The 25757-nt window shown below is 44.8% G+C and overlaps 1 protein-coding gene across 2 annotated transcripts in view; it reads left to right on the top strand.

Annotated features, from left to right (window-relative positions):
* The window catches only part of HGF (hepatocyte growth factor), a 92952-nt gene that overhangs the window by 60704 nt on the left and 6491 nt on the right, over positions 1 to 25757 (top strand). For both annotated transcript variants that reach the window (XM_069978300.1, XM_069978291.1), the window contains exons 13-16: positions 1737 to 1830; positions 6908 to 6982; positions 7808 to 7951; positions 21642 to 21748. In XM_069978300.1, coding sequence (XP_069834401.1) covers positions 1737 to 1830; positions 6908 to 6982; positions 7808 to 7951; positions 21642 to 21748 — 420 coding nt within the window. The remainder of the gene's footprint in view (positions 1 to 1736; positions 1831 to 6907; positions 6983 to 7807; positions 7952 to 21641; positions 21749 to 25757) is intronic.

Here is a 25757-nt window from a genome sequence, read left to right as displayed (position 1 = left end):
CCGCAGTCACACTGCGGGGGTCCCGATCGGTAAGTGACAGGGGACTCCCCCTGTCACTTACACTTAAACGCCGCGATCGCTGCAGCGTGTCATTACCGGTGAGGTCCCGGCTGCTGATTGCAGCCGGCCCCCACCTGCTATGAAGCGCGCTCCGCTCCGGAGCGCGCTTCATAGCGGGAAAAACACCCAGGACGTAAGGTTACGTCATGGGTCGTCTGGGGACAGACTTCCATGACGTAACCCTACGTCCAGGGTCGTCTAAGGGTTAATATAGTTATAATTTTAGGGCCCATCAGTATTTTTGCAAATACATTAATTTAGCAAACTTTCCTCCTTCTCCTGATATGCTTCTTTTTCTTCCCAATGTTGACAGCTTGTTGTCTGGGTTGCAGACTACCACTATGCTCTAAAAGCAGTGGTCTGTCTGGTGTATAAATATCTATAATGTCGATGTATAGAAATATATACATAGATATACACTATATCTACTTTATATATACATCAGCCAGACCACTGTTTTTAGAGAAAAATGGTGGTCTGCAACTTAGACAGCAGGCTGTCAACAATAGGAGGGAAGGAGCAGGCATATCACATAAATAAAGGAAGTTTGCTATATAAATGTATTTGCAAAAACAAATAACTTGATGAGCTTTACAAGAGTTACTATATTAGTTAAGGTGGGAATACCACTTTAACTAAATTCAAAGAAAAATAATAGTGGACACAACTATACTACTATATGTACAGTCTGTTGTCACACACGGCAGTTTGTATGAAAATTTTTTATGGTATATTTTAGCCAAAGACTGAAGTGGATCTAGCAGGAAAAAGAATTATAAAGCCTTTCTTTATATTTCCCATTACTTTTGAATCCATTCTAAGTATTGTTTTGAAAACTTCAGTGGCAGTTTTGAAAAAACTTCCATGTGTGACGGTAGCCTCAAAGTGACAACCTGTTGACAACACATGAGAAGCATACTTATCCTGGTACCGTCAGCAGTGTATGAAGGGACACTTGAGCCCCTTTTATACATGGCGACTCCCCAATAGCCGCCCCTAATAGCCGGCACTGAGGAATCGCCGTACCAACTATTTAACTATTTAGATGTTGCTGTTAAAAACTGACAGTGACATTTTAATTGCACTGGTGTGTTATTAGTTGTGCAGTGGTCCGAATTGGCTCAATATATTTGAAACTGTTAAATTACTGTTAATTATTTAATACTATTAAACTATTGCATTCCTAATCTCACAAATTAAACAGCGTAAGTGTAAAAATATGGCAAAGTACAGATTTTTAGTCACATTGCGCCCCCCCCCCCCAAAAAAAAAAAATGTTACCATAAAAACTACAAATCACGGTGCCAAAAATAAGCCCTCACAAAACCCTACACAAGCTGAGCTAGCTGACAAGCTACACAATGAAAGATAAAAGTTACAAAATAAATAAATACGTACAGTACATACATACAACATAAAAACAAAGCCACCTACATTGGAAAAACTGAATTTTTTGCAAGAGTGCAGTTACAAAGTACAATTGGTCTTGCAAATTTTTTTTCAAATCCAAGACTCAAAAAAGAAAATGTTGTCCTTAAGAGGTTAATTGAACAGAAAGAATGTTATTTATATGTTATTGTATGTTTTTGTTATTTTTTTTATAAAGTACTAAAATATAGTATACTTGCAACAATTACATGAGACAAACTGACTATGTAATCCAATTTTGTTTTCAGACCCAGGTTCATGTGCATCAACAAAGCAGCTTAGAGTTGTAAATGGAAGTCCAGCACAGGATAAGAATGGATGGATGGTCAGTCTGAGACATAGGTAAATCATCATCATTCTCTATTCTCTCTGTCAAAGCTGACAGCTGCATTTGAATAGTGTATGTGCCCCCTGTCCCTGGTGTCTAGTGGGGGATCCCCCCTGTGATGCGATCGCCGAGGGGAGATCCGTTGTGATGAGCTGGCCGGGCTCAGCGTCAGAATGACACTGGTCCCTGCTCAGCAATCCATGTAGAGCAGGGGTGTCAAACGCAAATAGACAGTGGGACGAAATTAAAAGCTTGGACAAACTCGCGGGCTAACCTTGATATTCATTGAAACGCACAAGCAGCATATATGGAACTTTTAGAGTGGCCTGCAGTGTTCCTGCCCCTGTCAGAGTGCATCACCAAGCACTTTGCACTACGATAGGCTCCCATACAGTAATAATTCCGCTGTTTGGTGTCATGTGCTGTAAAGTGAGTAGGTGTGTGGGTTGTCCCCGTATTTAGGATCCCTCATTTAAAAATAATATCCCCTTCTATGACCCCCCATATAGTAATGCCCCGTGCTCTGCCCCCATAGTAATACCAACCATTCTACTCCCTCCCCCTCCTGCCCCAACACACACACACACAAACATCATACTCACCTAATCCGGGTATGGAGCGGGTCTTCCTCTCTTCTACAGCCTCTGAGCCACAAGGAGATCAAGGGGAAAGTAAGGTCTGAGGGGGAAAAGAAGGAAAGAGGGTGATAGAGGAGGTGAAGAGGGAGAGGAAGGGAGAGGAGGTGAAACGGGGAGAGGAAGGGAGAGAAAGTGAAGGGGGAGAGGAGGACAGGGGAGAGAGGAGGATAGAGGAGGTGAAGGGGGAGAGGAAAAAAGAGGAGGTGAAGGGTAATGGGGGTAAGAGAAGGTGATGGAGATGAGAGGAGGTGGAGGGGCAGAGAGGAGATGATTGGGGTGAGAGGAGATGATGGGGCAGAGAGGATATAGAGGGGGCAGAGAGGAGATGATGGGGGTGAGTTGAGGAGATGATGGGGTGAGTTGAGGAGATGGAGGGGGTGAGAGGAGATGATGGGGTGGAGAGGAGATGATGAGGGTGAGAGGAGATGATGGGGTGAGAGGAGATGATGAGGGTAGAGAAGAGATGATATGGGTGAGAGGAGATGATTGGGGTAGAGAGGAGATGATAGGGGTGAGAGGAGGAGGAGAAGAAAGGGGGTTGAATTTGATGTTGGAGGCACAAGCGCCTCATAGCACCCGCTGGTGGGTGATGCAGCTGGGGAGGGAGAGAAGTCACGGCCGCTCCTACCAGCCAGCGACCACGGGAGGCGCCGGTACTAACATCCTCTGGACCCCGCTCAGCTGGCGATAATACTCCGACTCCCCTTCCCTCCCGGACCGCACTCTCCAGATAGCGGCAGCCCGTCCTCCCCCGGGCTTAGCATCGGGCGATGGGTCCCGGGGAGGAGAGTGCGGGTGCTATGAGGCGATTGCGCCCCTGATATCGAGGACACATAGCACCCGCACTTTCCATCCCAGGACCTATCACCCGATGCTGAGCCCGGGGGAGGGCGGGCTGACGCTATCTGCAGAGTGCGGTGCGGGAGGGAAGGGGAGTCGGGGTATTATCGCCAGCTGAGCGGGGTCCAGGAGGGAAGGGAAGTCGGGGTATTATCACCAGCTGAGCGGGGTCCAGGAGGGAAGGGAAGTCGGGGTATTATCACCAGCTGAGCGGAGTCCGGAGGATGTCAGTACCGGCGCCTCCCGTGGTCTCCGGCTGATAGGAACGGCCGTGACTTCACTCCCTCCCCCCAGCAGCATCACCCACACAGAATGCTGGTGCCGCGGGTGAGCTGCTGCTGCTGGAGGGGGGAGAGACATCAGAGCCGCCGCAGGGATGGGTGCCGGGACACTGCTGAGTGATAGCAGTGTCCCGGCACTAAAATCAAAAGTTTATTTCCCCCCCCCCTTTCCCACGTACCTGCGAAACCCTGGATTATAGTATGGGCGGTCCAGAAGACCACCCATATTATAATCTCTTGCAGTGTCCTATGGTGGGCCAGCTCTAGGGAATCATCGGATTTCCTAGGCGGGCCAAAAATAATGGCACTGGCCCGCGGGCCAGAGTTTGACATCTCTGGTGTAGAGGGTATGCAGCAGACCAATATAATAGAGCACCGATCTGATGGTTCATTGCTGAATTATATACACAGTATTGATCTCAATGGGAGATCAGTGCTGTGTATATAGAAGTCCCCCAGGGAGCTTCTAATTAATGTAAGTGAAACAAATATAAATAAAAATAAATAACTAAACATATTTGGAACTATTAAATGATTACATTCCTGTTCTCGCACTGTAAACAGCGTAAGTGCAAAATTGCGCATTTTGGTTTACATTAAATCCAGAAAAAAGGTGATAAAAAGTGATCAAAAAGTTGCATATACGCAAACAAGGTACCAAAAGAAAGATTAGATTGCAGCGCAAAAAATGACACCTTATACAGCCCCATAGACCAAACAATAAAAGTGTCCTTAAAGGGTTAAAGTATTACTATTGTTTTAAAAAAACATTTGCTGAGATCCCCACTGATTACTAAAACAAGAAGGGTGGAGGGTTTGGCTAAGCACTTCTCTCCTTGCTGCAGAAGGGTGGGTTTACACTACAGAATCTGCACGGATACGTTCTGTCAGATTCCGTTGCTCGTTCCCGTTCACGGCGGCGAGCTTCTCCGCCAACTCCATAGACACCATTCTATGGCTGGGAGGATTCTGCCTCCCACTGAAAGAACTAGTGTGAATAGAATGGTGTCTATGGAGCCAGCGGAGATTCGTGCCGCTACAAACGGGAATAAGTGACGGAAACCACTGGAACTTATCTACACAGATTTTTTAGTGTGAACCCACCCGAAGATAGACTTTCTATAATATCCTTCTCCCTTAGCAAGGAGAAAGATGAGGAGAGAAATGCTTCGATGAGCACTTGCTTTGGGTGTGTCTTTATTGAAAAATCTATTGAATTTAATAGTAAAAACTGAAAAAAGTCCACTGTTTGCAAAAGACGTCTGCGGTAAAAACGTCCGTTATTCAACACATTGTGTGCATTGGACGTCCGTCTTTCCATTGACTTCAATGCATTGTCATTGCAGTCAGTTAAATTGTGACGTTTTTTAAGGCTATGTTCACACTACGTAAAACTACGGATGTAGTTCTCGCCGCAGAACTACTGCCGTAGTTTTGAGGGGTGGAAAATAGCCTTATTTTCAATGGGATCCCAGCCGGAGCGTTCACACATCGTATGTGCTCCGGCCGTGATCCCATGCGGCGCCGGAAAAAACTGACATGTCAGTTTTCTGCGGCTGGAATTCAGTGAATTCCGGCCGCAGAAACACCTGTCAGTTTACACAGTGAAGCAAGCGGCTCCGGCCGCTTGCTTCACTGGAGCCGCTTGCTTCACTGTGTGCTATGGAAAGCTCTTATGCATCAGAGCTCCACGGCCGGAAAGATCTCCCGGCCGATACTTAAGTACCGGCCGGAATGATCAGGCCGTTCCGTGACCCGGCCGGGGTCACAGAATGGCCGGGTGTTCACGTTGTGTGAACATAGCCTAAAATTGCAAAAGCAGACACCTTTTCTCTATTTTTGACGAGTGCCTAGTGGTAAATACGGCCCTGCAAAACAGTAATTGACCACTGCTAAAACTATATCTGACCATTGCATATCGGACCATTGCATATATTTGCTAGCGTGCATATAGTGTGTTGTTTAGTGTGCTGTAAAGGTAATTAAATATTCCATTTAATCTCGATCCACAAATCCACACACCTGTGTTCTCAGGCTAACACTACATACTACAGGGCTGGCTTCTGGCCCGATATATTTTTTTTATCCAATGAGAGCTGGTGGCAATACTACAAGCGTTCCTTTGCCCATATGGACAGGAGCTGTCGGTGTGAATCTATACCCACTTGACCTTTCTTGCTCTTGGTAGAGTACGAAAAATCACAGGGTCTTGTTTCAAGTATTGCTATGGAAATTTATAGATGCTTGGTATGCCCCTCCATAAAATACAGTTTTCTCCTACTGAAGCTCAGTGAGACTGTACATGGCATATACATAAAATAAAAAGGCTTATCGGTAAATGATTTTTCCTTTAAAAGTTAACTTACAGTCTGGAAGAAGGTTTTAATTTTCATAGAAACATAACAAGCTTTGTACTTGTGCACACATTAGGGTGCCTTGTTTCATTCAAAGCCCAATTTTCTAATGTCTAATACTATGTACATAATTGTACTCAGCATGAAGTCTCTTTGTTCAGATAAGGCACATCCTCTATCGCTGCCTTTTGTAATACAAGTGTGCAATGCACTTTACAGAATAAACCAACGTTATTATAACTCATGGCATGTCCTGACATGTAAAATAGTAGGCTTTCCTCCCCCTCTTAAACTTCTGATTTTATAGCCTTCACCCTCCTCTGAGTTTATGAAACAAATACACACCAGTGGTTGTATTAATGTCGGCTATATGTGTAGGCAGCGACTACTTTTGTAGAGTATTGGCAAGTCAGCTCACTGACTAATACATTCTTTGCTTTGAGCTATTGAAGATTAGAACAGGGCATAAGTGAATCAGATTTGCTTAGTTTAACCAGATGTTTGATCCCCCTGTCGAAAAACAGACCTACAGGAAACAAAAAAGGAAAAGAAACAAGAAAAAACAAACAAGCATTTATATTATCCTGCTGTCTTTCCCTTGCAATAAAGATCAGCCGTAAATTAGTCTGGGATTTATCCAGTCCGGCTCTCTGAAGTTTTAAACATCTGTGTGATTTGGATTAACTGTGTAAAGCTAACCCCTTCCCTTTAATTGCTGCCCTTTTGGATTCTAGTACTGGAGTAAGAGTAACAAATCTAGTGTTAGCCAGAGGTGAATTGAAACTAAATGCTTTTGTAATCACATAACATTTACATTCTTGGATAACATCCATGACATGTCACGTAAATGATAACCTCCCCAACACTCCCATATTTTTAAATGTCAAATATACCCTGAAAAATGAGCACGTATGCTTCTCTCCTTTCTGAACAAATGCTCTAATAGTTTACATTTTACCTTGGCATTTCATTTTGCAGGAATGGACATAAATGTGGAGGATCTCTTGTAAATGAGAAATGGGTTCTTACAGCAAGCCAATGTTTCCTCTCTGGGTAAATATGTAAATCTTTGTAACTAATATAAATACAAAGGAAGTTCCATGTACAAATCAAAGACAACAAAACCCACAATTTACAATACATGTTTTTTCTCAGTGGGTATGAAAAGGAAAGAAATTTTTTATTAAAGCCCCCCCAAAAGTTATACAAATCAGCAATATACACTTATTACAGGAAATGCACATAAAGTTCTTTTTTCCCTGCACTTACTACTGCATCAAGGCTTCACTTCCTGGATTAAATGGTGATGTCACTTCCTGGATAAAATGGTGATGTCACGACCCGACTCCCAGAGCTGTGCGGGCTATGGCTGCTGGAGAGGATGATGGCTTAGTGTCCCTCCAGTGCCCTGTGTCCCTCAGTGTCCCCCTGCCATCATCCTCTCCAGCAGTCACAGCCTGCACAGCTCTTGGGCCAATACAATACTTTAATAAAAATTTTTGCCGACTTCTCCTTTAAAGATAGAGAACATATAAAATTTGTCTGCATTGTAAAATGTGGAGAGAAAGCATAACCGCCAAGGCACACTCTAGTTTCCTGAACTCACGAACCTTACATTCAGCATGTAGTACCGGGAGGATACACTCACATGAAAAACATCATAACCTAGAAATAGGCTGCATGCTATGAAGAAAGGAACATTGCAGACTTAAAGGTGTCCATAGCCGTAAAGTGTACATTATGAATCATGGGTAGAATGTAGTCACTAGGCCATATGTTGTAAATGTGTTAAGTTTCATAAAGCCACAAAAGAAATTACTTGATGTTTAGGTCCTTAATTATAGGTGTTAATTACCTATTTGTTATTATATTATCTAGAGATGTTGACCTAAAAGACTATGAAGCATGGCTAGGAATACACAATATCTACAGCAGAACACAAAAACATAGACAAGTTTTCAACATTTCTCAGCTGGTTCATGGGCCAAAGGGATCCCATCTTGTTCTTTTAAAACTTTCCAGGTGAGTTTTTTTGAGTTTATGGGTAAGATAACCAATATGACCACATTACAGTCTTCATAGTAATCTCAAGTTCACAAAGTAGTTACTAAATCTGTAGTTTTTTTGTTTTTTTTTTAAGAATGTGACTATATTATGTCTAAGTGTACTGTACATAGCATGTGTTTTTCATAAAACTGAGTTCCTCAGAAGGGAACATAGCAAGCCGTAGGTACTTTTACAGTGACTCACCCTGTAATTCAACAACGTAGATGCGTATTCTACTTCATATAACCTACTTTGGCTAAGAGCGATGTGATGTACATATTGGAAAATGTATTACTCAGTCAGATGGAATGCTAGGCAGTTACACACAGGATAAACTTTTTAACACAAAAGTGCTATGATAAAAAAAATTATCTCTACATACAGAGTTATTTGCATGAGTTGTGTCACATCAGCCTTTTATAAAACAATGCAAAGATAGATAAACAGAAAAAAGCGCACCAATTCTCTATTTCAGTGCTACCTTCAACAAATTCACAGGAGTAGTTGTTTAGGATGCAAAAAAGCAAAAAGCGTTTATAGAAGTAAGCACAAATATAACGCGTTTCCAGAGCCTGAGCTTACTTCAGTAGATATAGTGCATAGGCTCTTTATTATATAATGTATAAAACAGGGAATTACATAGATAAATGCATTCCCCTAATAATCATTAGACAACTCTTAAGTCAGAACCAGGAATGGACCCAAAACACTGAAAACTGTTCAAATCTTTCCATTACAGTTTTTCTTTGCATTGGCTCCACTTCTAGGTTTGGCTCAAATTACAGACCAAAATACTGACCAATATAAATTCCAAAAAGAGGATAAAATTATGACCTAAAAACCAGCTTTGCAACAAGTAGAACATGTCTCAGAAAATACCTTGAGAGTCACATCTATATATAGAATACCATCAAACACACATTTGTGTTTTTAATAATTAGCCAAAAATATGCAATACATTCCATCCAAAAGGTTATATGTGAGTCCTTATAGCAGTAGGACACAGAGCTCTGACATCAAAGTCTACTTTGACGCCTAGCAATCATTGCAATGCTGGATACGTAGGCATAGGGGTGGAGCTGCACTGACATGTGGTCCTGCTGCCCTTTTCTCTTCTCATTAAAAAGCAAGTTTTTTTTTTTAATCAAGTGATTCAAGGACTTCTCTTGAAGAATGTAAAAGAAACAAGCATGGTTTACTGTACTAGGAAATACAACAATGTGTTTTTAAACTAAAAGAATTCTTAATCATGGCAAAAAAGTATCAGTAACAGTAACAGTTAACTACTTAAATATCTAGAGGGACATTTATGTACCATATGCCAGGGAGAAGGTGCAGATTGGCCCCTTCCTTCTGGCGTACGCCTGCTGAATGCCCCGCTTGCCCGATGGGCAGGCTGGGGGAGCTTGAGGGGGGGGGGGGTTTGACAAGGCAGGGAGGAGGCATAAATCCGGATTCAAATCTACACCAGCTGGAAGATGGTGTAGATCTAGTACGCTGGACGGGTGCCCGGCCGTCCGTATTCACTAAGAGGCGGCAGGGGCCTAATATAAGATGTTCACACAATGTTTAACAGCGTCCGCATTTAGGATGGTCCTGCAGCCGATACCTCTGTATCGGCTGCAGGAACATTCTTTTTTCAACATTGATTTGCGGGCACCGTCAAATCAATTAGCCATTCCTGCAAATCAATTAGCCATTCACTTCAATGTAAAGTACGGCCACCGCTGCAATTTACATTGTGTGAACAGCTATTTTCAGATGCTGTTCAGTGGACAGCATTTGGAAATAATAGGCACATGCATTATTTTAACGCCCGTGCTAAACGCTGTGTGGACACAGCGGATGTCATTGCATTGACTTCAATGCAATTCCACCCCTGCAGTAAAGAACAGAGGCTGATTCCATTGCAAAAACAATGTTGTGTGAACATAGACAGCCTCTGTGGGCCCCCATGTTCTCCATTTTCCCACCTAGAAAGAATGCTTCTAAAGAAAAATACTATCCAGGCATGATGGGAGTTGTAGTTTTGCAACAGCTGGGGAGCCAAGGTTCTCTACCCCTGCAGATAGTAGGTAAGGTTTATATAAAGGATATATATATATATATATATATATATATATATATATATCAGAGAAGAAAGTCCAGCACCAGGTCGGCATATACCATTAAAATTCCATACTTTATTAGACAATCTTCACATAGGACAGTAATAAAAGTTTACGCGTTTCAGCGCTTCTCGCGCCTTGTTCACAACTGAAGCATGATACATACAAGCTCATATTGCTATATAAAGGGTAGTGCTGTACATCACATGACTAACCCCCAATTAAGAACCATATAACACATGTTAAAAACTTCACACATATATATATATTTGGAGAGGGCAGTAATTGAGGGATTAACCATAGAATAATGTACAACCAGACCCCTAAATAGACACTAGACCCCAAATCTCTTGTGGGTCTCCCCCATCCCAGACTGGTAAACCTGTACCCCCTGACGCCCTCTTCACATCAGACTGGGCACTCTTCACCCTCCTCCCCAGACTGGGTACCCTCTACCTCCTTACCAGACTGGGCACCCTTCTCCCTGCTCCCCAGACTGGGCACCCTGTACCTCCACCACAGACTGGACACTCTGTATCTCCTCCCAAGACTGGACACCCTGTACCTCCTCCCCAGACTGGACACCCTGTACCTCCTCCCCAGACTGGGCACCCCTGATTGTCCTCCCCTTTCCACACACGTGTATCTTCTTTCTTCCTCCTCCATAGTGCAGTGTACATACAGGACCTGCCATGACATCATAGTCACATGTAAAGGTCCTTCAATTTCTACAGTAACAGCCAGTAGACAGTAACTGTACTGTCTCCTGGCTGCTGTTAAGCCTGTGTTTGAGCAAAATTGCAGAAAAAAAATGCAGCGATTTTGCGCAAATCATTGCTAGACAGCAGCCAGGAGACAGTACAGTATAAGAAGTACCTCTGCTGATTAGCTAAACATCCTCCCTTCCTCCCCACACTGACAGAGGGCAGGACTGCCACCAGGCTGCCTCATCCACTGCCATCCTGCTCTCTGTGCTGCCCCCCCACCCTGTTCTCTGCGTTCGGGGCAGCTGCCCCCCCTGCCCCTCCCCCCTCGCTACGCCCCTAAGGTCTTGAAAGGGGTTAAATATATATATATATGTATGAAAGGAATGTTGAAAGAACTTTTCTACTGTTGGATCCAACTGCTTTAGTGTTTTACTAATAATTTTATTTATCATCTAACTGCAGCATAACTGGACAAAATAGCTAAATATATATATATATATATATATATATATATACACATCCACTTAACCCCTTAGTGACCGCCGATACGGCTTTCTACGGCGGTCACTAATGGTCCTTATTCTGCTGCCATCAGCTTTTTACGGCGATGGCAGAGAATAAGGCTGCGGGGCCGGGTCGGCCCCCACCCCATCCCCCCAGCTACCGGAGGTAGCTGAGGGGTTGGGGCAGTGTGTGCGGTCCGTCCCGGCCCCCCCCCCCTTACCGACGATCGCCGCTATTAACGTTATAGCGGCGGCCGTCGGTAAAGGGGATTACCGGTACTGCCGCCGCCTTTCGTCTCCCCCCGCCGTGAATCTACGGCGGGGGGAGATGAAATAAGTGTATATCAGACCCCAGATCAGACCCCCCTAGTGCCCCGATAACTAACCCCCCTCCCCCGGCGGCCATCATTTCCAAGATGGCCGCCGCCATCGCTGTGAACCGACTAACGTCGGTTCACAGCGATGAAAAAGTTAAAATGAATGAAAGCCCCATGCTCTCCGCCACCGGAGGTAGCGGAGAGCATGGGGCAGTCATCGGGGACCCCCCTGTTTGGTCCCGGTACAAGCGATCAGCGGTATATACTATATACCGCTGATCGCTTGTACCATGTGCTCCCGGCACTTTTTATCCCCTGTCACCATGAATGATTGGTGACAGGGGATAAAAAGTGATGTCCCCCCACCCCCCAAGTCGCCCCCCACCCCCCCTGTCACCCCCGTCCCCCAGTCACCTCCCCCTTCCCCATATACTCACCGGATCCACGGAGCTCCTTCCTCCTCGACGTCCTGGCTGGTTATGAAGTGCGCATGCGCTTCACAACCAGCCAACTCTGAAAATTTAAAGTGACAGAGACCAATTTGGTCTCTGTCACTGAACTATGATTACTGTGATAGAAAATATCACAGTAATCATAGTAATACAGTGAAAATGAATATGTAAAGTACAAAAAGTGACAAACATACAAAAAATAAAACACACACTTTTTATTATAGTAATAATTGCAGTTTACTCCCAAATTACCCCTAACCCCTCCCCAGATTACCCGTAACCACCGCACGTTGCCCGTAACCACCGCACGTTGCCCGTAACCACCGCACGTTGTCCGCAACCACCGCACATTGCCCGTAACCACCGCACGTTGCCCGTAACCACCGCACGTTGCCCGTAACCACCGCACGTTGCCCGTAACCACCGCAAATTGCCAGTGACCCCCTCCAGATTGCCCGTAACCACCCCAAATTACATGTACCCACCCCAGATTACCTATAAGCACTTCAGTTTATCAGTAACAATCCCAGATTGTCTGTAACCCCTCCAGGTTGCACATAACCACCCAGGTTCCCCGTAATCATGCCAGATTACATGTAACCCCCCCAGATTGCACGTAACCACCGCGCGTTGCCTCTGACCACGCCACGATGCCTCTGCCCACACCACGATGCCTCTGACCACGCCACGATGCCTCTGACCACGCCACGATGCCTCTGACCACGCCATGATGCCTCTGACCACCGCACGTTGCCTCTGACCACCACACGTCGCCTCTGACCACCACACGTCGCCTCTGACCACCCCAAATTGCCAATGACCCCCTCCAGATTGCGGTGCCCATGTCAGATTACAGGTATCCACCCCAGATTGCCTATAAGAACTTCAGTTTATCTGTAACCACCCCACATTGCCCGTAACCACCCCACGTTGCCCGTAACCACCCCACGTTGCCCGTAACCACCCCAGATTGTCAGTAAGCACTGCAGGTTGCGCGTAACCACCCCACGTTGCCCATATCCACCTCAGATTGTCTGTAAGCACTGCAGGTTGCCCGTAACCAGCCCACGTTGCCTGTAACCACCCCAGATTGTCTGTAAGCATTGCAGGTTGCCCGTAACCACCCCACGTTGCCCGTATCCACCCCAGATTGTCTGTAAGCACTGCAGGTTGCCCGTAACCACCCCACGTTTCCCGTAACCATCCCAGATTGTCTGTAAGCACAGCAGGTTGCCCGTAACCAGCCCACGTTGCCCGTTACCAGCCCACGTTGCCTGTAACCAGCCTACGTTGCCTGTAACCACCCCACGTTGCCGTAACCACAGCAGGTTGCCCGTGACCACCACACGTTGCCCGTAACCACCCCGCGTTGCCCGTAACCACCCCGCGTTGCCTGTAACCACAGCAGGTTGCCCGTGACCACCCCATGTTGTCCGTAACCACCCCAGATTACCTGTAACCACCTCAGGTTGCCCATAACCACCCCTGGTTGCCCGTAACCACCCCACATTACCTGTTATCTAATTTTTTTTATTTTATTTTAGTAACTGCGCTATTCTAATAACCATTACTAGTTGCGGTTTTGCTCCTGTAAATTGGCGCTCCTTCCCTTCTGAGCCCTGCTGTGTGCCCATACAGTGGTTTATGCCCACATATGAGGTACCGTTTTACTCAGGAGAACCTGCGTTACAGATTTTGGGGTACGTTTTCTCTCCTGTTCCTCGTCAAATTGAGAAATTTCAAACTAAACCAACATATTATTGGAAAAATTCGAGTTTTTCATTTTTACTGGCCAATTTTGAATACTTTCCTCTAATACCTGTGGGGTAAAAATGGTCACCACACCCCAAGATGAATTCTTTGAGGGGTGCTCTTTCCAAAATGTGGTGACTTTTGGGGGGAATCTATTCTGCTGACACTACAGGGGCTCAGCAAACGCACCTGGCGCTCAGAAACTTCTTCAGAAAAATCTGCACTGAAAATGCTAATTGGCGCTCCTTCCCTTCTGAGCCCGGCTGTGTGCCCATACAGTGGTTTATGCCCACATATGGGGTACTGTTCTAGTCAGGAGAACCTGCTTTACATATATTGGGGTGACATTTCTCTCCTGTTCCTCATGAAATTGAGAAATTTCAAACTAAAGGAACAAATTATTGGAAAAATTCGAGTTTTTCATTTTTACTGTCTACTTTTGAATACTTTCCTCAAATACCTGTGGGGTCAAAATGCTCACCACACCCCAAAATAAATTCTATGAGGGGTGCACTTTCCAAAATGGAGTGACTTATTGGGAGATTTTACTCTGCGGACACTACAGGGGCTCTGCAAACGCACCTGGCACTCGGAAACTTCTTCAGCAAAATCTGCATTGAAAAAGCTAATTGGCGCTCCTTCCCTTTTGAGCCCTCCTGTGTGCCCATACAGTGGTTTACGCCCACATATGGGGTACCATTGTACTCAGGAGAACCTGCGTTACAAATTTTGTGGTACTTTTTTCCTCTTGTTCCTCGTGAAATTGAGAAATTTCAAACTAAAAGAACAAAATATTGGAAAAATTTGAGTTTTTCATTTTTACTGTCTACTTTTGAATACTTTCCTCTAATACCTGTGGGGTCAAAATGGTCACCACACACCAAGATGAATACTTTGAGGGGTGCAATTTCCAAAATGGAGTGACTTATGGCGAGATTTTACTCCGCTGGCACTACAGGGGCACTGCAAACGCACCTGGCGCTCGGAAACTTCTGCAGCAAAATCTGCATTGAAAAAGCTAATTGGCGCTCCTTCCCTTCTGAGCCCTCCTGTGTGCCCATGCAGTGGTTTATGCCCACATATGTGGTACCATTGTACTCAGGAGAACCTGCGTTACAAATTTTGGGGTACTTTTTTCCTCTTGTTCCTCGTGAAATTGAGCATATTATTGGAAGAATTCGAGTTTTTCATTTTTACTGTCTTCTTTTGAATACTTTCCTGTAATACCTGTGGGGTCAAAATGGTCACCACACACCAATATGAATTCTTTGAGGGGTGTACTTTCCAAAATGGGGTGACTTATGGGGGGTTTTCTCTCTGCTGACACTACAGGGGCTCTGCAAACGCACCTGGCGCTCAGAAACTTCTTCAGCAAAATTTGCATTGGAAAAGCTAATTGGCGCTCCCTTCCTTCTGAGCCCTGCTGTGTGCCCATACAGTGGTTTACGCCCACATATGGGGTACCGTTGTACTCAAGAGAACCTGCATTACAAATTTTGGGGTGCTTTTTGTCTCATATTCCTTTTGAAAATGAGAAACTTTAATCTAAACGTATATATTATTGGAAAATTTAAATTTTCAATTTTTTTACTGCCTAATTGTGAATACTTTCCTCCAGCCCCTGTAGGGTTAAAATGCTCATTATACCCCTAGATTAATTCTTTAAGGTGTGTAGTTTCCAAAATGGGGTCACTTATGGGGTTTTTCAGGATACCAGACTTCTAAATCCATTTAAAAAAAGAACTGGTCCCTAAAAAAATCAGTTTCACGAAAATGTGATAATTTGCTGATAAATTTCTAAGCCCCATAACACCCTAAAAAAGTAAAATATGTTTACCAAATTATGCCAGAATAAAGAAGACATATTGGTAATGTGACTTAGTAACTAATTTATGTGCTACGACTTTCTTTTTTTAGAAGCAGAGAATTTCAAAGTTCATAAAATGCAAATTTTTTAAATTTTTCATGATATTTTGATGTTTTTCACAAAAAACACACAAAGTAGTGACCAAATTTTGCCACTAACATAAAGTGCCATATGTCACGAAAAAACAGTCTCAGAATCGCTAGCATACGTTAAAGCATCACTGAGCTATAAGAGCATAAAGTGAGACAGGTCAGATTTTGAAAAATTAGCCTGGTCATTAAGGCCCAAACTAGCTGCAGCACGAAGGGGTTAAAAAATGTTGCATGTAAAAACTGCCCTTAGTAAGGTTTTCAAGGCAAAGCAAATGTTTAAATTCTGGAATGTAGAACTGCTTAAAATAGCACATGTGGTATATAATTGTTTTTTAAAAATAAATTCAATACCCTAAATAGTAAAACAAACGCTGTATGGCTATGTTTACACAACGTCAAAAATAGAGAAAAGGCGACTGATTTTCATATTTTAAAAAACTTTAGTTTTTGCCGCAATTTAACTGACTGCAATGGCAATGCATTGAAGTTAATAGGAAGACGGACGTCCAATGCACACATTGTGTTGAATAAAGGATGTTTTTGCTGTGGACGCCAAAATAATACACGTGATCATTTTTTTCAGACGTCTTTTGCAAACAGCGGATTTTTCTTATTAGTAGTTAACACACAGTTTTACTTATGTCACTGTTCTTTCTCCGTTTTTACCTTATTTTCCGGCGTATAAGGCGACTGGGCATATAAGACGACCCCTTATTCACCTTATACACCGGAAAATGTTAACCCCTGCCTGACTGCAGCGCTGTTATGGTCAGGCAGGGGTTAACTATAGGTAAATGAATAAAATAACAAACAGTTAACTCACCTGGGCCTGTTTTCTTCTCTGGTCCCGTTCCACGGCGCAGGCAGTGTGACATACAATGGCAGCGACGGGGATGCCCGAAGCCGTCCCAAGGAGCCAAACGTCTAATCGGAGACGCTTGGCTGCTCAGGAGAGCTTCGGAAGAATGACAGAGGCTTCAGGTATTTCCGGAGCCTCCCGAACCCTTTGTCATTCTTCCGAAGCTTTCCCAAGCAGCCGAGCGTCTCCGGTTAGACGCTCGGCTCCTTGGGAGGGCTTCGGGCATCCCAGGCACAGCCAGTGTATGTCACACTGCCTGCGCCGGGGAATGGGACTAGAGAAGAAGACGCGCGGAGGCCGGGAAAGGGCCCAGGTGAGTTAACCATTTGCTTTTTTAAATGGCCGCCCCATACGGTGGGGCGACCATATCCGACGTATAAGACAACCCCCGAATTCTGACAAGATTTTTCGGGGTTAAAAAGTCATCTTATACGCTGGAAAATACGATAATTTCAATGCACTTTTGAATTAAGCCCCACCCAAAGGCCAATTAGTAATCCCAAACTAGAATAATTTGCAAACACCAGTCATTGCACTAAGGGGAGGCCAGACAGCTATATGACGTCCGTTATTTTAGACTCAAAATAAAGGACATTGTTTTAAACGGAGCTAAAAAAAAAACGTTATGTGAACATAGCCTGATACCTCTGCCAAAAACTTATTAACACTTGTTGTTTCAGTAAGATATTGGCATTGTATATTTGTTTTACAAATAAACGTTATTTGGGTTGTTTTAAGTTTATATCAGTCCTACATTGGTATTTTAGACTCCTTGTAGGTAGCTGTTTATTAATGTACAAACATAAAGTATATGGTTTTGATTAACACCTTAACGACACAGGACGAGTATGCTCATCCTGCCGCCTTTAGGAGGAAGAAAAGAGGGCTCTTTGCAGCTGGGCCTGACAGCTGCATTTTAATGGCTTGTGTCCCCTATCTATGGTGTCTAGTGGGGGGATTCACACACACACACACACACACACACACCCCGGCAATGCGATCGCGGAGGGGCAATCCCTTCATCCTACCCATCTGAGCCTCAGCATTGTATTTATGCTGAACCCGGGTCGTGAGGGATTGAAGGGTAAAGTAGAGTGTAAAATTCAAAAGAAAAAAAAAAATCACAAAATCACCCGAACTATTAAATTATCACATTCCTCATCTCACATGGTAAACATGTGAGCGCTATAAGTAGTGATGAGCGAGTACTAAAATGCTCGGGTGCTCGTTACGCGAGACGAATATGTCCCGATACTCGAGTGCTCATTTCGAGTAATGAACCCCATTGAAGTCAATGGGAAACTTGAGCATTTTTGCAGGGGACCCAAGTTCAAAAGAGGGAAAGTCATGTGAAAACCTGTCAACTTCAAAAAATTATGGAAACACAACACAACAGGAAACAGTGGGGGAAGCATGTATGGATGCCTCTGAGGCTGCCTAATCGCACCATTATGCTGAATTCTGGGCAACGGCCTGGTTAAAACTGAGGTAGGCATATGAACCAACCAAAAACTCAGCCTGACACAGCATGGCAATAAGAATACAGGGAACCATTAAAACAGAGGTAGCATGTGATGAACCACCCAAAAACTTTGCCTGACACAGCATGGCGGTGAGGACACAGAGAACCATTAAAAACAGAGGTAGCATATGAACCACCCCCAAATTTAGCCTGACACAGCATGGCAGGGAGGACACAGAGAACCATTAAAAACAGAGGTAGCATATGAACCACACAAAAACTTAGCCTGACACTACAGACCCAGACCAAGATGGACAATACAATCATCCAATAAAAATAGATTTAGCCTCACCCCCTCAAGCAGTTGTGCGTGAGAGGCATATCTTTGGAGGTAGGGATGAAGAATAACAATACAGTCTTCTTAAGAGGCCCCGGAATTTGATTTGATTGAATGAATACACTTTCAATCCTTTAAAGAGTCTCTAAGAGAGGGCAAGTGCGATAGCCTGTCTATTAAAAAGACCTGGTCAATCCTGCCTTCAAAAAGGCTACTACAACATCCAAGGAAGGATAGAATCTACTGGTGAAAGGCCTGGTCAATCCTGCCTTCAAAACGGCTAAAACACCCAAGGAAGGTAGAAGGTGCTGTTTAGCAGTTTGAGCACCGCCTGTTGGCGCTTACCCACGGCAGTGCTGCTGCGCCTAAAACTAAAATAGCCGGATTATGGCTAGATTTAGCCTCACCCCCTCATGCAGTTGTGCGTGAGAGACATATCTTTGGAGGTAAGGACGAAGAATAACAATACAGTCTTCTTAAGAGGCCCCAGAATTTGATTTGATCGAATGAATACACTTTCAATCCTTTGAAGAGTCTCTAAGAGAGGGCAAGTGTGGTAGCCTGTCTATTCAAAAGACCTGGTCAATCCTGCCTTCAAAAAGGCTACTACAACATCCAAGGAAGGATAGAAGCTACTTGTGAAAGGCCTGGTCAATCCTGCCTTCAAAAAGGCTACAACCACATCCAAGGAAGGATAGAAGCTACTGTTGAAAGGCCTGGTCAATCCTGCCTTCAAAACAGTTACAACATCGAAAAAAGGTAGAAGGTACTGGTGAAAGGATGGCAGAGGACACCAGTAAGATGACATCCACAGATAATATGGTTCGAAATGGACAAGACAAGGATGCTAAATTAAATTTGATAATGAATTTGACTGTAGCAGTTGGGGTAACATTCCCTGGTTGGCTTGCAGAAATGCGTACAGATGCGGTGCACCTTAGTAAGCCAGTCAACCAAATTGGAGTAGGTTCTAAGGAACGGCAGCAACACTAGGTTGAAGAAGTGGGTGTGAGGCTGCCGAGTTGCAGAGCCGCCACCAGGTTCCACCCCTTGTCACACGCAACCAAGCTCACTGCTAATTACACAGGGTAATTAGCAGTGCGCTTGGATATGGCTTCAATAAGACATAAATAAATAAAAAAAATTAATAAACGTCAGCCTGTCAGTGCTGTCATTTGAAAGGCGGGTGCGCTTATTAGTGACTGATGATGCCCCCAGCTGCACTGAAGACCCGCTCTAAAAACACACTAGGGGCAGGGCAGCCAAGCACCTCCAAGTCAGAAAGTAAGAAAGACAGAAATCTGGAAATATACTAGTGGTCCCACTAGTTTTTAGGGGGCTGTGAGATACAATCTGGTGGTGGCTGCACCAATACACTCTTTGACACCCCCTTTACACTCTGCAAGCAGTAGTGAACCTAAATATGGCTTGAGTAAGAATGACAGAAATCTGTAAATATACTAGTGGTCCCAATAGTTTTTTGGGGGCTGTGAGATACAATCTGGTGGTGGCTGCACCAATACACTCTGTGACACCCCCTTTACACTCTGCAAGCAGTAATGAATTTAAATATGCCTTAAGTAAGAAAGACAGAAATCAGAAAATATAGTAGAGGGCCCACTAGTTTTTGGGGGGCTGTGAGATACAATCTAGTGGTGGCTGTACCATTACACTCTGTGACACCCCCTTCACACTGTGCAAGCCAAGCAGTAGTGAACTTAAATATGCCTTGTGTAAAAAAATACAGAAATCAGAAAATATAGTAGAGGGCCCACTAGTTTTTAGGGGGCTGTGAGATACAATCTAGTGGTGGCTGTACCAATACACTTTGTGACACCCCCTTTACACTTAAATATGGCTTGAGTAAGAAAGACAGAAATCTGGAAATATACAATACTAGTGGTACCAATAGTTTTTAGGGGGCTGTAAGATACAATCTGGTGGTGGCTGCACCAGTACACTCTGTGACAATCTGGTGGTGGCTGCACCAATACACTCTGTGACACCCCCTTCACAGTGTGCAAGCCAAGCAGTAGTGAACTTAAATATGCCTTGTGTAAGAAATACAGAAATCAGAAAATATAGTATATCTGGAAATATACAGTACTAGTGCTACCAATAGTTTTTGGGGGGCTGTGAGATACAATCTGGTGGTGGCTGCACCAGTACACTCTGTGACACCCCCTTTACACTCTGCAAGCAGTAGTGAACTTAAATATGGCTTGAGTAAGAAAGACAGAAATCTGGAAATATACTAGTGGTCCCAATAGCTTTTGGGGGGCTGTGAGATACAATCTGGTGGGGGCTGCACCAATACACTCTGTGATACCCCCTTACAATGAGCAGTGAAGTTCTATGCAGGTGTACTACAAATCACAGCAATACAATGTACTACAGAAGCACCACCAGCCACAAAATCATAAAAGAGTACTGAGCACTTCTTAGGGGTGTGTATGCAACACCTTATGTCCCCTTTCTGCCAGCAGCCGATCACCACAGTGTGCTGCTGAAATTGTGGTAGCTGCACTGCAAATCCCAGCCAGCAGTCTGTAGTAATACAATTTAAAAATGATTTGAAGCCCTTACAAGGGCTGTTTGGTTGTTTCACTAGTATTCCCTGCCTACTGGAACGCTAAATCTCTCCCTAACGTTCTCCCTGACCAGCAGCAGCTCTGTCCCTAATCTCTTCCATGGCCATGCTATGGCCTTTTAAACACAAGGAGCCAAAAATTAGAGCAAAAAAATTAAATTTGGCCCAGGAGGCAAGGGATTTTTTCAGACAAGGCCCATTTGCACCAAACTATTTTTGGCTACAATTGGCCGATTACCGACTGCTCTGGCTGATAGTTGTTTGGTGTAATAGTGCATGTTAAAAGACCTCAATCGGACGACATGCACAAAGTGAATTGTGGTTATTAAACATTACAGTGACGGTCTGCTGCTCATTGCTCCACATAATAAGAACAATGATCTGCTGACTTCAGTGGGCTGCGCGGACTTTCTAAGAATCATCCAGGCAGCCCCCCCTTAAGCTTCTCTCTGCTCACTGTCTGTGCATGTATTAGGACAGGCAGCCAAGCAGGGAACGAGGAGGAAGTGAGTGCTGACCTGACAGGTGTGTTATTGTGTGTGATACAGCCTTTGGTATGTGTATGGTTTGTAGATCTATTTATATGATCTATCTTATTTTTATTTTCATTATTTCAACAGTTCAGCAGTGCTTAATGAGTATGTTGCACTTATTAAATTGCCTAATTATGGATGTACAATTCCAGAGAAGACAGTATGTGCTGTGTATGGATGGGGACACACAGGAAGTAAGACATTTTATATATTCATTTATTTATGTGTTGAAATAATAATAATAATAATAATAATAATAATAATAATAATAATAATAATTATTATTATTATTATTATTATTATTATTATTATTATTATTATTATTATTCTAATAATTATTATTATTATTATCATTATTATTATTATTATTATTATTATTATTATTATTATTATTATTATTTTAATAATTATAATAATAATAATAATTATAATAATAATAATTATTAGAATAATTATAATAATAATTATAATAATTGTTGTTGTTTTGTTGTTGCTATTTTATATAATGCAGTGCATTGTTAGATATTCTTGTTTAAAGTAAGAATAAAGTAAGAGTATTCCAATATCCAAAAGTTATTTCTTATTCACACATAAAGCTATCAGGTACATGGTTACCACCAGCTCCTTCTCTCCATTCTCCGCTCTCTTGGCCTCAAGGTCTCTTATTTCTCCTGGTTTTCTTCCTACCTCTCCTTTAGTGTATCCTTCTCTGGCTCTACTTCTTCCCCTTTACCTCTTATTTTCGGGGTTCCCCAGGGATTAGTCCTGGGTCCCCTTCTCTTCTCCCTCTATGCAGCCCCCATCAGACAGACCACTAGCATGTTTGGCCTTAACTACCATCTCTACGCTTATGACTCCCAGCTATACACCTCTTCCTGTGACATCACCTCTGCATTCCTACAAAATACTAGTGACTGTCTATCCATTCTCACTAACATTATGACCTCTCTATTTCTCAAACTTAAAGGGGTATTCCCCCCAAGTGCAAAAAAATGTACTGATCCCAAACCTAGCTGTTCTTACTCACCAAGTCCCCCTAAATATTTTGAGCCGTCTCCCGTCTTTCTAGCTGCTGCCGTTCCTGAGTTACAAGTTTTTCTAAAAGATGGTCTATATCCAAGATAGGAAACTACATTTCCCATCATGCAATGCTTATGCCCGATGATGATGTAGTAGAGCTGAGATGGTGATGATGATGTAGCTGAGATGGTGATGGCGTAGCAGAGCTGAGATGGTGATGATGATGTAGCTGAGATGGTGTAGCAGAGCTGATACGGTGAGATGGTGTAGCAGAGCTAAGACGATGAGATGGTGCAGCAGAGCTGAGACGGTGAGATGATGTAGCAGAGCTGAGACGGCGGAGAGGGTGAAGCAGAGCTGATACGGAGGAGATGGTGTAGCAGAGCTGAGACGGTGGAGATGGTGTAGCAGAGCTGAGGCGGCGGAGATGGTGTAGCAGAGCTGAGACGGTGAGATGGTGTAGCAGAGCTGAGACGGTGTAGCAGAGCTGAGACGGTAAGATGGTGTAGCAGAGCTGAGACGGTGAGAGGGTGTAGCAGAGTGAGACGGTGAGATGGTGTAGCAGAGCTGAGATGGTGAGATGGTGTAGCAGAGCTGAGACGGTGAGAGGTTGTAGCAGAGCTGAGATGGTGAGATGGTGTAGCAGAGCTGAGACGGTGAGAGGGTGTAGCAGAGCTGAGACAGTGAGATGGTGTAGCAGAGCTGAGACGGTGAGAGGGTGTAGCAGAGCTGAGATGAGCACCATGCATGGGTGAGCTGGGGGGTGTTGGGAGGCCGCAGGTGAGGGGGGGTTTCAGGCGGTGTTGGGGGGCCGTGGGTGTTCCACGGGCGAGGCAGGATTGACGGGGGGGTGCGGGTGCCATGATTTAGCCCAGGGGGTGTTTAGTGCCACCGGTAAGCTGCAGGTGACAAGGGGGGGGCTTATGCTGCCACATGCAACAGTGATGGGGGACAGTGAGCCGCGGGTGTGCCGCGGGCAAGCGGCGCAAGTGAGCCACAGGTGGGAGCAGGTGACGGGAGGTGGGGGGAGGAGGATGCCGCTGGTAAGGATGCCGTGGGTGACAGTGAGATGCAGGTGGGAGCGGGTGATGGGAGGTGGGGGGGGAGGAGGATGCCACTGGTAAGAATGCCGTGGTTGACAGTGAGCCGCAGGTGGGAGCGGGTGACGGGAGGTGAGAGGAGGAGGATGCCACCGGTAAGGATGCCGTGGGTGACAGTGAGCCGCGGTTGTGCCATGGGTGAAAGGGGGTGCCGCGATTGAGCCACGGGCGACGGGGAGGGGGCGCGATTTAGCCCAAGGGGGGGTCGGGAGGGGGGCTTAGGGCCGCCGGTAAGCCGCAGGTGACACTGGGGGGCGGGATTATGCCGCAGCGGGCAACAGTGGATGCCGCCGGTGACAGTAAGCCGTGGGTGTGCCACGACTGAACCGTGGGTGACAGGGGTGCTGCGATTGAGCGCGCCGTCAGTAAGCCGCAGGTGTCAGGTGAGGGGGGAGTCGGGGGCTACCGGTAAGCGCCACGGAGGTGCCGCCGTGGGTTACAGTGAGCGCCGGGTGACGGGGGGGACAGTGACAATTGTGACAATTGAGCCCAGCAAGGGTGGGGGGGCACCAGTAAGTTGAGATGTAGTAGATGGAGTGGGGGGGGGTCGCAAGTGAGACGCGGGTGACGGGGGTGCCGTGAGTGAGGGGGCACAGTCAGGGGGTGAGCTCTGGAGGGGGGGACACACGGTACGGGTGACTGGGGTGGCTGCTGTTAGAGAGGGAGACAGTGACAGCTGCACTGATCACTGTCTCCCTCTCTAACAGCAGCCACTGCCGGCAGTCTCCTCCTTCACTTCAGTTTGGCTGGGTTAGTTAGAAGCCTAACCCGGCCCACTGATAAGAAGGAGGACACGTGATGCCGTCTCGGAGGGTGCTGGCAAGAAGCAGGGAGCGTGTCGGGTGCGACTGGGATTTGATCATTCTATGCATTTGGTGGGGGGTGAATGTACCTAGATAACAGCAAAACTGTACAGAATTAATAATACATTGATATTGGAAAGATAGAAAGCTACGGGTGGGAAATGTATTAATGCAAAAAAAAAATTGGGGGGGAATACCCCTTTAATCTTTCTAAAACTAAACCCTCGCAGTTTCAACACTCACAGTTTCAAGCATGCCCTAAAGACTTATCTCTTCAGGCACGCTTATAACATTACCTAATGTTACTTACTTGTCCCCTTCTCAGCTATTCCTTCACCTTCTACTCTATGTCTCCTTTGGTGCCAAGTACTTTTTACCTGTACTCAGACAATGGCGTATGACTGGCTCACCCAATCACCTATAGGCACGTTGTATTTTTATGTACAACGGCTGGACCATCGGCAGATAAAGCACTTGATGACTCTCGTGTCACCCTCAGTCCTCCTAGTCTGTAAGCTCTTGTGAGCAGGTCTCTCACTCCCTTTGTGTCTGTATTAATTTTAATTATTCTGTATTGTGAATAAAAGGAAGCGCTGCAGAATCTGTTGGCGTTATACAAATAAATATTATTATTATTATTAATCATTTATTTATTTTTTGTTACATGTAGCGTACAATGCTGTCTAACAGCCTATTAGTTACACCTATGTTATAAAGGTTGGGGTTACAGGAATCACAGTTTTGTGCTGCCTGGTCATGCAACCCCTTCACTCATACAAATGAATGGTGTCATGCTTTAAAGGGGTTTTCCAGCACTACAAAAACATGGCCACTTTCCCCCTACTGTTGTCTCCAGATTGGGTATGGTTTTGAAACTCAGTTCCATTGAAGTAAATGGAGCTTAATTGCAAACAACACCTGAACCGGAGAAAACAGTAGGGGGAAAAGTGGCCATGTTTTTGTAGCGCTTGATAACCCCTTTAACTCACAGACGAATGCAACCCCATAGCTGCAGAAAGTGCAGTCATGGTTTCCTGTTGGTCGCATTACACCCTCTTTCATTCTTATAAAAGAAAGAATTGAACAATACGCAGTGCAACTTGATTACAACTTTAAGAGAAACAGATTGCTGAACTCAGGGAGAACAGCCAAATGACAACACTGCCGGCTGCTAATGAAAGCGCTCAATGCAGTGAAGTCCTAGGTGCATTGCCCCCTGGGAAACATGAGTATGCAAAAGAGGAGTCCGTGGAGCCTCATTGAAGAGTCTCAAAACACAG

Source organism: Dendropsophus ebraccatus, chromosome 1, assembly GCF_027789765.1.
Source record: "Dendropsophus ebraccatus isolate aDenEbr1 chromosome 1, aDenEbr1.pat, whole genome shotgun sequence".
NCBI lineage: Eukaryota > Metazoa > Chordata > Amphibia > Anura > Hylidae > Dendropsophus > Dendropsophus ebraccatus.
Note: the sequence above shows the minus strand (reverse complement) of the source record. Positions and strands in the feature narration are given on the sequence as shown.